General features: G+C 50.3%; 5 protein-coding genes across 5 annotated transcripts; 2 read left to right on the forward strand and 3 right to left on the reverse strand.

Annotated features, from left to right (window-relative positions):
* Positions 1–1,391: 1,391 nt before the first annotated feature.
* On the forward strand, positions 1,392–3,119 carry COCCADRAFT_10090 (uncharacterized protein; the record flags this gene model as incomplete). Its single annotated transcript, XM_007720227.1, has 4 exons — positions 1,392–1,549; positions 1,599–1,978; positions 2,032–2,434; positions 2,483–3,119. 4 exons carry the CDS (start codon positions 1,392–1,394, stop codon positions 3,117–3,119), a joined length of 1,578 nt encoding a protein of 525 aa, XP_007718417.1.
* A 346-nt stretch (positions 3,120–3,465) lies between these two features.
* COCCADRAFT_112144 (glycosyltransferase family 8 protein) lies at positions 3,466–4,728 on the forward strand (the record flags this gene model as incomplete). Its single annotated transcript, XM_007720228.1, has 1 exon — positions 3,466–4,728. One exon carries the CDS (start codon positions 3,466–3,468, stop codon positions 4,726–4,728), a length of 1,263 nt encoding a protein of 420 aa, XP_007718418.1.
* Positions 4,729–5,219: 491 nt separating this feature from the next.
* On the reverse strand, positions 5,220–7,068 carry COCCADRAFT_31204 (uncharacterized protein; the record flags this gene model as incomplete). Its single annotated transcript, XM_007720229.1, has 3 exons — positions 5,220–6,356; positions 6,410–6,838; positions 6,958–7,068. 3 exons carry the CDS (start codon positions 7,066–7,068, stop codon positions 5,220–5,222), a joined length of 1,677 nt encoding a protein of 558 aa, XP_007718419.1.
* Positions 7,069–7,778: 710 nt separating this feature from the next.
* COCCADRAFT_112132 (uncharacterized protein) lies at positions 7,779–9,158 on the reverse strand (the record flags this gene model as incomplete). The annotated part of the gene is made up of 1 exon (XM_007720230.1): positions 7,779–9,158. The coding sequence occupies one exon, from the start codon at positions 9,156–9,158 to the stop codon at positions 7,779–7,781; it is 1,380 nt and encodes a 459-aa protein (XP_007718420.1).
* Positions 9,159–9,415: 257 nt separating this feature from the next.
* On the reverse strand, positions 9,416–9,977 carry COCCADRAFT_10094 (uncharacterized protein; the record flags this gene model as incomplete). The annotated part of the gene is made up of 2 exons (XM_007720231.1): positions 9,416–9,816; positions 9,872–9,977. The coding sequence occupies 2 exons, from the start codon at positions 9,975–9,977 to the stop codon at positions 9,416–9,418; spliced, it is 507 nt and encodes a 168-aa protein (XP_007718421.1).
* Between the last annotated feature and the right edge of the window lie 760 nt (positions 9,978–10,737).

The raw sequence follows: 10,737 nt of genomic DNA on the forward strand, positions 1-10,737 counted from the left end.
CGATATAGATTAATAGTTGTCAAACCTATTGTTACCTTCTTATCAAGCACTCCACTCCACTGCATCGCCAGACAACTTTCACGGAACACTAGCGTAAAGCTCACCGGCCTTAGTGTGGGACCCGGCAAGAGAAGTATAGATCCCAACCCCGTGTAACACACTGCTATGTATACGGTTAACTGTACGAAGAATAACACTAGTCAGCCTAACGACCCGAGATATAGCCTTTCCAATAGCAGATGATTACAACGCCATAAGTAAGGTATATGCAAAACAATCAGTATAAGGAGCTATAAGAAGTAAGAACCTAGTTAAGTAATAGGCTATCAGCTAGCCTATGTCAGTAAAGGAAGATGCAGCGCTAAGAAGAGTTGCGCCAAAACGGAGATTAGCATGAAACAAATTTTTTGAAAGGCAACCCCATATTTTGATAGTATTTCGGTGCTTTGGTTTACAAAAGGTCTAGCCAGAGGACTCTCTCCAATCACCCAGGCGCTCTTACTTCCACTAAACACCTAGTAAGCATAGGTAGCTCGACATGCACGGAGCCGTGTCGGTGAGTCTCTTTCCTAAGAAATACCAATGCTCGAGAAAACCATCGGTGTGGTTGTAGTTTGTACTCGATACGTGGAATGTTTTGGCGGACCGAATCAATGCAAAATAGCTCGTTACAATCTCCTATAATTATCTTCTGCAACCCGATAACACTTCGCAGGATAGAGTAGCCAAACGTTCTCCCCCCTCAAGATAATCTCGCAACACGTTCACGATGCTTGTCGCTCTGGTAGAAGTTTCAAGCAGATGTCGGAGGTGAAGGAGTAGATATACCAACAAGGACGAGGCGATAGAGTTGGACGAGAGAAGACCTGTGTTGGTGATGCTGGTGGACTTAGTCTCCAAGGAGTTGAAATCTCAGTCTCTACTGTTTAGAGGGTATTCAGAGTAGTAGGATATAAGAAGATCAGGATAACAAAGAAGCTCGGGGTAATACAAGAGATAAGTAGTGCTTGTCTTGAGTAGGTACGGGAATACCGGGACTAGACGTTACAGAACTAGAGCTATATCATCTTGATAGATGAGACATTCGTAGTAATTGATTACTAACGTAGGGGCTATATGACTTAGAGGATCGTTTCGTAAATTGGCGTATAACATAGCAGTCAAAGTAAATTGAGACGAATTCTTGGAGAGTTATCCAATGTTCAGATGATACTTCATACCCTATGCACGTGACTGCAGCTTCACTAGCCCGAGAGGTATCCGATAGACGGCCGAGAGTTTACCTTCCGAGTAGGCCTCGGTCCAGAGTATCGTGACACGGTCTTCCCCACACGCGACGCCTGATCCACCCGCAAACACACGGGCGGCGTCGCCCTTGGTCAACCTACATCATGATACAGAGCACGCGTCGCTGGTTCAGGCGCAATCGCACAAACTTTGCCATCGGTGCCGGAGTGCTTGGAGCTGGTTATCTGGCGGGGCAGTATGTCTTGGGCAAGCTCGGGGAGGCGAGACAGCGCATGAGCGATGATCGCATCGCAAAGGAGAAGTGCGCCATCACATCGCGACACCGAGACGAGCTGCTAACCGCACTACAGCCTGCGCCGTCGCTTTGAGCAGAACCAGGAAGACTGCACTTTTACCGTCCTCGCTATCCTTCCCACTGCGACGGAGAACATACTCGAGGCCATTCCCGTCGAGCAAGTCTTGGAAGAGCTGCAAAAGCAAAAGGCAGAGCGATTGGCAAGGAGCGTTGGCCCCAGCGAGATTGCAAGCTCAGCGCCACCAAGCGTTGCAGACACTGCCGATGATGACGCCAAAAGCTCCAGCCTCCAGACGGATAGCTTCATCCACGCCAGCCAGATCGCTACTGGAGACCATGACGCCGCCGGCCCGGCTGAGGGCGGACCCGAGGCCAGCGCCGACAAGAAGCCCAAGAAGACAAAGGCACAGCTATGGAATGAGATGAAGATTAGTTGTACGTGCCTCTCTCGCAACACGGCCATGATGTGCATGTGCTAATCTAACCAGCCATAACCCGAGCCTTTACCCTTCTCTACACCCTCTGCCTCCTTACCCTTCTTACGCGAATCCAATTGAACCTACTTGGCCGTCGCAATTATCTCGCCTCAGTTGTTTCTCTTGCTGCACCACAGCCTACTGCCGAGGGCTCGCGCATCAACCTCGAGAACCACGACGACGACAACTTTGAACAGGCCTACGGCAACGACTTTGAGACAAACCGGAGGTACCTTAGCTTGAGCTGGTGGCTACTCCATAAGGGATGCTTGGATCTGATTGAAAAAGTGAGGACTGCAGTCCAGGAAGTCTTTGGTCTTCTCAACCCGAGGGAAGAGATCACCTTGGAGAAACTGTCGGAGCTTACCTTGGAGGTTCGCAAGAGGGTTGAAGGTGCGACTGAGGAAGAGCGAAGGTATGCTACCCGTCTTTCCCATTCAAAACTCCAAATAACAATCAACAGGACATGCAAATGGCTTACCTTTCTCCTCCCACCCCAAGATCAGGAGGACTACGTTCTGCGCGAGTCAGGCATGACTTCATCCTCCGAGTCCACTTCACCTACCACGGCTACTTCTCTTCGTCGCCTTATTGACGAGACTTCTGATTTGATTGACTCACCGGCCTTCACCCACGTGCTCACTCAACTTCTCGACGCTGCCTTTTCTCATCTTGTTGACGACAAGATTTCTCACCTCTCATACAAGATCCCGCCCGTTTCCGACAATCACGCTCGCGTAACAGAGATTGTCGGCGGCGACGTAAAGGCCAAGGTTGCCAACAGTCTTGCCGTCTTCTGTCGACAAGCACACAGCATTGGTAGCGGGGCAAACAACGAGTATCTGGCCGCTATCGAATCTGTAGGTGGCTTGGAAGCATTTGCAGCCGTGGTGTACTCGAGCAATTTTGAGTACGAGAGCCCGGAGGCAGTGACTTCTTACCAGCCTCCTGTGGCAGAAGAGCAATTGTCAAAGGCGACTCCCGCCAATGATGCAGCTGTCCAGAACAATGTGGTCAATAGTAATAGTGAGAAGGTAGACGATCCTTTTGAGAGCGCCTGGGGCAAGGCGCTTGCCAAAGAAGACGGACAGCAGTATTAATTGGGCGTGTACGATACAGAACCTGGTCATAGCCAACGTGAAATTTCCAAGATACCCGTAGTTTGAAACTATAACACCACATGTTTGCGTTCTTCTCTATGCCCATACGCATCTACCCATCCATTCATTTCCGGCCAGTGCATTGCCTGTACCACCATGTTTCGAACACACGCATCGTTGGTTCCGGCTCTCGGAACATGAGTCGTGACGTCAGCGCGTATGTGTGGTGGGACAAGCGAACTGTAGTAGTACAGATATGTACCTCGATCTCTGTTCACTTTTCTACTATCCAATTGCAGGTACGCTCAAGGCTTTTTCGGTGTAACTCAAACTACCGCTCTCCAAAATGGCGGGCGAATCTAGACGCGGTGGTCCACCTTCCAAAAATGCCTATGTAACTCTCCTTACACGGCCCTCGTATCTTGCGGGTGCCATTCTCCTCGCCTATACACTTCACAAGCACTCGCCATCCACGCCACTGATCATATGTTACACCCCGGACACCCTTCCGGAATCATCAGTCACCGCCTTTGCCGCCGAAGCCAAACATTCCAATATAATCCTTCAACCCGTCGAGCACCTCCGCCTCCCCGAAGATGGCACCGCCCATGGCATGGTCGCCGAGCGCTTCGTCGATACATGGACCAAGCTCCGTGTCTTCGACCTATGGGACATGCCCCAAAAATGGGAACGGCTCTGCTGGCTCGACGCCGACATGATGATCTTCTCCGACCCTTCCCCCTTGGTCTTCAACGCGCAAAACGACGAGTACCTAACTGGAGGAGATGGAATGAGGACAATGGCCGTACACACCTGCGTGTGCAATCTCGACCACGACGCCTGGGCGCCCGCAGAATGGACCAAGGAAAACTGCGCCATGACGCCCCTTTCCTCCTCGGATCAGTTAGCAGAAGTCAAATCCGAACCCTACACGCTCAGCAACTTCAACTCTGGCACTTTTCTGTACCGCCCATCCAAACAGCTTGCAGACTTTGTGAAGCAGAAATTTGAAGAACTAGGCAATGCCCGTCTTCGTGCTATGAAGTTTCCTGACCAGGATTTCCTGAATGAAGCATTTGACGGGCGCTGGTCCCCCCTTTCATGGCGTACGAATGCGCTTAAGACGTGGCGGTATTGGCATACGAATATCTGGACTGACGACTCGTATGTTGCTGTCCTACACTATATTGTGGATAAACCGTGGGCTGCGCGCAATAAGCCTGATGGTAGCGCGGGGTATCTGGGCAAAGATGGGGAGACGCATAAGTGGTGGTGGGATGAGTTTGAGGTTTGGCGGAGGGAAAGAGAAGGGCAGGGGGAAAAAGAGTTGTTAAGTGTTGTGGAGAAGTATGTTGCTAGTGAGGATGGGAAGGAGAATGAGGAGATGAAGGCGATTGGGGGTGGGGCTCAGGATTTTGCGAAGAAGTGGGATAAGAAGGAGAAGGGGAAGGAGAATGAGGGGCATGGGAGTAAAGAAGGCGGTGGGCTGAAGTTATCAGATGATGCGCAGAAGAAAGCAGACGAGTATGGTCAGGGCCCTCATGGTCCTATACTGAGAAAACCGATGCTGGGCGAGAGGGGACATGGACCTGTTGTTCACGGACGTTGATACAGAGTCAGGTGTACATATTGAACGGGTGTAGGGAGTGCAGCATCAACGAGTCTTACTATAGCGATTACGAATACCTTTAGCTTCATCTTCGTTGGTATACGCTATCATTGGGCTGAGGGGTAGATTATAGTACAGAAAGCACAGTTGGAACTTGAAGGATTGCATGGTTATCTACTGTACATGAGAGGTCCCTCCTCTTATACTCGTTGGCTTGGATCGTACATGGCATCTGACCAAGGGTTGCTGGTAGTCCTGTGCACACGCACAATACGGTATGCAAGTCCTTGAATAATAGAACTGACCTCGCTATCCTCGTCATCCCAGTTCTTTCAAAGTAGTGTCCCGTTTATCATGTAATTGGAAATATGTGTCATCATGCATTTAGATTTGTCCGCTATCGTGCATTTAGAAATACCCGCTCAGCCAATCCAATATACCGCTTTTGTGATCCTTTGATCCCCTTCCCAACTCTCCCTTCGTCCTTCCTGCTACAAGAGATCGATCAGATCAGCTCCTTGATGCTCCTTCGCACCGTTCTTTGCATGTTTCTCAGGCGAAGCAACACCAACGCCAGCAGGATCATAGTTGGCAAGCACAACCTCCCCGTTATGCATCAACGGCGTATACCCTCTCAGCTCAGCTGCAAGAGTCATCCTTTGCACCGGTACCGGCGAAGGCGGCGGCGAAAGAGTCGTCGAAATCATTGTACCGTATCCACTGCTCTCCTCCTCTTCCTTGCTTGCCACCCTGCTCACCTCAACCTTGGAAGCAGCTTCCATCCTCCCAACCCTAAGACCCACACTGAACAAATTCTCCTCGCCCATCGGATCCAGAAGACCCTGTACCTCAGCACTAGCCCCCTTGCGTAGAGAACTCAGTGCAGCCTGTGCCTGGAAACAAGCTCGGTAGCCCTCGAGATACGCCCTTTCCTTCTCTTCCCTAGCCCGCTCTTTGCGTCCCTCGTCCTTGCCGGCATCGAAACCGCGCTGAAAACGGACCTCGGCTAGGGACTCTGCTTCGGCGTTGGACATGTAGTTTGCGGCGATTTCGGCTTCGATGGACTGGCGGACGAGGGTCTTGTACTGTTGCTCGCGTTTGTGCTGGGCGGCGGCGTGGAGGGTGAGGGTTTGGCGCTCCATAGCCATGCGGGACTCGAGGGCTGCGATGTGGGCTTGCTTGTCGAGTTCCATTTGCTGGTGGAGGTGGGCGTAGTGGGCGGCGGACATGGAAGTGGAAGTGTCCTGGTCGAGCTTGGTCATGAGGTGCTTTTGACCGGCGGCGAGGAAGGTTTCTTGCTGGGATATTTTCTTCTCTCGCATGTCGAGGGAGCGTTGGTGGGTGGCTGCACGGGATTGGAGGGCAAGGGCTTCGGTTTGCTCGCGGAGGAGCGTGGCGAGCATGCTTGAGAAGGCAGCTTCGAGATGCTCGTGCTGGGCGTCTTGGATGGTCTTGCGGAGGTTGGCATTCTTGGTGCGCTCTTGATCGAGCTCTTGTCTCGTTTTGAGGATCTGCGCGTTGAGTCGGACCATTTGCTCGGATGGGATGTTGTCGCCGCGAGAGCCGTGGTGGGTGTTGTTGTAGCGTAGGTTGTTGTGGAAGCGAGGGACATTGTTTGACGGTATTATCTGCTGGATTCAGTAAATCATAGTGTAAGTGAAAGATGAAGATGATAACTCACTCTGGAACTCATGGTCTCAGCACGCCGAGCAAATGAGGACGGAAAGTCAGGACGCATATGCGGTGGTACGCTGTAGCCTGACTTGGACGTCCCTATCGTCTCATGAGTGGCCCTTGGTTGCATTTGATGATCGATATCTTCATCGTTGGTGATTGGAACCTCTTCCTTGATCTCATGCTCTAGTACAGGTGATGGCTGTGGTACCTTTCTGGGCGATTCGGACTTTGCGGTAGCGCTTGCTACGGCGGTCTTTTTGACTTGATCGCTCTGGTCTCTGGTCTTGCCATCATCTCTGTTCTCGGTGCCATCTAGGGCCTTCTCAGAGCACTGTTCTTCGCTGGAATCGATCGCAGTCGTCTCGATCTCTGTCAGTGACTTGGATGAAGTGGATGGTGATGCCAGAACGCTGGCGTCGACATCGCCCAAGTCCTTCATACCAGATCCGTCAACATCATTCCCATCACTACTCACTCCGACTTCTTGAAAGGCTGAGGGAGGGGGAGGAGATTTCTCCAAATCTGGAGTGTGTTCATCGCTGGGAGACCTACCGTAGATGTGCTTTCCGTAGCTGTGGAAGCAGTGGTCTCGTCATACGCATCGACGCTGGAATCAGTGGTTCCGTTGGAAGCAGCCGTCTTGGAAACAATGGAAGGAGTCATATTGAGGACGTAGGCGAGAATCTTCTGTTATAAGAAATGTGACAAGTATGAGAAGTATAAGTAGTGTGGGAAGTGTGAAGGCTGTTGGGGGGAGTTTTGGAAGCTTATATAGAAACCGGTAACCAAGCGTAAGGTAAGGTGAATGAGAGATAGTAAAGGCAACAACAAATGACCTTGAATAAAGCGGTGATTTGCAAGTGATGGGCTCTCCTCGGATACAAGAGTGTACAAGGTAAATAGAAGTGAGCTAAGATATAAGTACAAGGCGCATTCACCGCGAGTAAGCGAAAGAAAACAAAAGTGTCGGAACTGAACATGAATACTGATAGAGGCGCAAGAACATGGGTGAAAGCCGCAACTAGACTTGCATCCTATTGTGCAAGTGAGGGGAGTGTGTATATAGTGGACAATAGAAGTAAGACAATGGTAAAGTTAATTTATGTTGGGATCAAGCATGTGATACGAATAACTTGCAAATATTCAGCAGCGTCGTGTAATTAGAGACGTTGGCTCAGGTATACTTGTAAAAGCAGTAAAATTTTCTTTCGGTGGGAAGACAGCATTTTATGGCGGGTGTGATTGCTATCTGTTAATCATACCACCACATAGCAGTTACATGACGCGACGCCAGACCGGCCACTACATAGTCTTGCATGCAGGATGCTGTCCACATGTGATGCAAGTCCCGTCTTTTTGCCAATCATCAAAACTCAGTGATCAGTGATGACTTCAAAACGGACTCCAGCTTGCTCAAAAGTATCCATAATCCGCCCTGCTCCACAGATATCGCCGTTTCCTATAACAGTGATTTCTGACAAGTTTGGTAAAGATGTCTTGCAGGCCTCAAATAAATTCCATAGATCCTCCTCATCATCCAAGGTTGCTGGAATTTCATCCTCCATATCGAAAACCTCGACAAACAAGTTCAATCGCTTGAGACTGAATGGCATTATTTCGGCGATTTTGGATGGAGTCATTGGCCAATACTCCCTGTGGCCAACCTCAAATGCAGTCAAAAAGTACATTTGAGATATTGTCAGTGTATGCAAATGCTCGAACTGCCCCAGCGAACCAATGCGCCCAGGTTCTTCCTTGGCCCCAGTACCGTATCGGACTTCACGAAAATCTAAGCAAAGTGTTTCCAATGTATGGGAGTGTTTCAGTAAACCCGGCCTGAAGTCAGCTATTGTTTGTTGGAGGCAGTCGAGGTATTCCCATGAGCGAACGATGTGTCGGAGCCCTTCGCATGCTAATAAAATCATTGCCATTGGCCGAAAGTCCATAAGGCATTCGGTCAGTTCGAGGTGTTGCAGATTCCTGAACTGACCAAAATTCACTTTTGGTTTAATGAGTTCTTTCACCATAACCCTGGTAGCTCGAACATCAGAGAGCGACGGCACAGATGCCATTGCGGAACAAATACTGTCAAAAAGTGATTCTCTGGCCTCCCCATCTTCTTCTCCGAAATTAGTCTGGATACATAAGGTCTTCAGCCGACTAAGACCGTGGTCGGCAAGTAATGTGAAGCGGGGAGTCCCTTTGTACTTCTCATGTATGACGTGTTTCCAAAAAGAGACTTTGCCAGTCTCCGTGCTAGTCACATTAATATGCTGCAAGTTCGGGGCAGAATTGACGACGCCAGCTAGTAAAGAAAAGTATTCCTTTATCATGGACAAGTCTTGAGGATTGTTCAGGGTTGCTACCATATCGTTGCCTTTACTGTCGGTGAATCGGTTTTCTACATACCGGAGATACCTAGCATATGTGTGATCTTTACCGAGGGAGTGCCTTGGTGCTGTTATTTCATAGTGGAAGCGTCTAAGAGACCAGATGCCGAACCATGTCGAGGATCCCGTAAATGCGGCATAGAGAGCAGGGACAGCAAGACGATTTAGATGGCGAGAAGTGCGGCAAAGATTGGATAGTGATAGCTGACGTAGGCGATTTTCCCGTTGGCGTGCCTTCTCTTTCTCTCTCTTGTCATAAATTGTCGAACACGTTTCAAAGGAGCGGATGGTGCTGAGGTGGAGCAGAATCTCCAAGAGAAGCTCATCCGGGATGCCTTCAAGTGATGCATTTTCGGGTTCCATGACCGGAAATTTTTGTTTAGGACAGTATATCGTGTGTGTTTCCGGTAGTTGGTGTCGAGCTAGTTATGGTAAGAGTCACGGTTCGAGGCTAGACAGGGGACTAATCAAGGAGCTAGTCTGTGAAAGGAAAAATGAATAGAATTAACGCCGGTATCGCCGAGACAGATGCGAAAAGAATCTACAAGAGAACAAGGAGACTATTTTACATTCATCTGGGTATATCATATTGGCTCACCACGAGCTATCGGGAAACAACATTAGACTATCCGCTTTGTCTTCCCCGTCTCCACGTCGTATATCCAGCCACTGAAACGAATGTTTTCCTCTACTGCTTTGATGCGCAGCCATTGTACATCCTTCTTGACCTGGATCTCCAGGTTGTGGAAGGGCTGAAAGTCCATGTGCTCCACTTCTCTTGCGGCTACCTCTCCCCTCTTCTTGGAAATGATGGCTTTGGCAGTGGGGTTGTCGAATGTGAGCATGCCGCATCCGGTATGCTTGACAATCATCACTTCCCTTGTGCCGAGCAGTTGTTGTGAGATGATGATGGATCGAAAGGCGTCGCGTACAGAAGCGCCTGCGTTGCGGATGACATGGGCGGCTCCGAGTGGTATTCCGAATGCCCTTGTTGGGTCTATTCGTGCATCCATGCAGGTAACTGTCGGTCTAGGTTAGCAATTGCTCGCAACGCCTGGACATGGACGAGAACTCACCAATGGTGTATCTCTGGCTAGGTGGGAGGGCTAGATGGCCCTGGTTGAAGGTGGCAGCGTAAGCATCGCTTCCGTGCTCCATATTTCGCTCTCCGTGGGACGGCATTGTTGTAGTAATGGGAGGGATATCAGTTATGACTGGTTTTGACCTAATCTGATGCCTAAGTCTGGGTCTTTATATGCTCATATGCAATCGGGTCAGCAAGACGGTAGCCGTTGGTGCTCAACGACCATTGCGACATTGTGAGGGGGGATTGCGCCAAGGCGGTAATGTGATACATTTGGGGTGAATACGCGCACAACGTGCGACAGAGTCTACGGCAACTATGCGTCTCTGACAGGAGAATAAGCATAACCAGACTGACAGTTGAAGGTGCCCGAGTTTCATCTGGCCAGGGGCCTTAGGCAGATCGCGGTCGCAACGCCTCGAAAGCAGGGCCGTGCTTCTAGCGCGTGGCACCCATGCCAATCCTCCCGTTCCTCCATCCTGCCATAAAGCACTCGAGGCATCACCGTGTCGCAAGAATATATGCAATTTCCGGACCGACCCAACCCAACATATTGCTAGTGCGCCCAAGCTGCACTGTGCCTGAAGAGGGGCATCTTGGTGTCTCGCTCTTTTGACACATCGACAGCCGCACAATGGACCCGGCCGAGAAAGCCACACCGCGTCTTATCAGCCAACTCTCGTATCACATCGGGAAATCAAGCACGCCCCCATACTCGCCCCACGTGCCTAGTTCTTCCGAACTAGGCCCTACCCAGCTCAACGTCAACCACCAGCTCAACGTCAATTTTGCTACCCCCCACCACTTTGACTCAATTTTTCTCCACAACAATATGTCGCAACGCTTTGGGACTTACGC

Source organism: Bipolaris zeicola (assembly GCF_000523435.1).
Source record: "Bipolaris zeicola 26-R-13 unplaced genomic scaffold scaffold_426, whole genome shotgun sequence".
Lineage (NCBI taxonomy): Eukaryota > Fungi > Ascomycota > Dothideomycetes > Pleosporales > Pleosporaceae > Bipolaris > Bipolaris zeicola.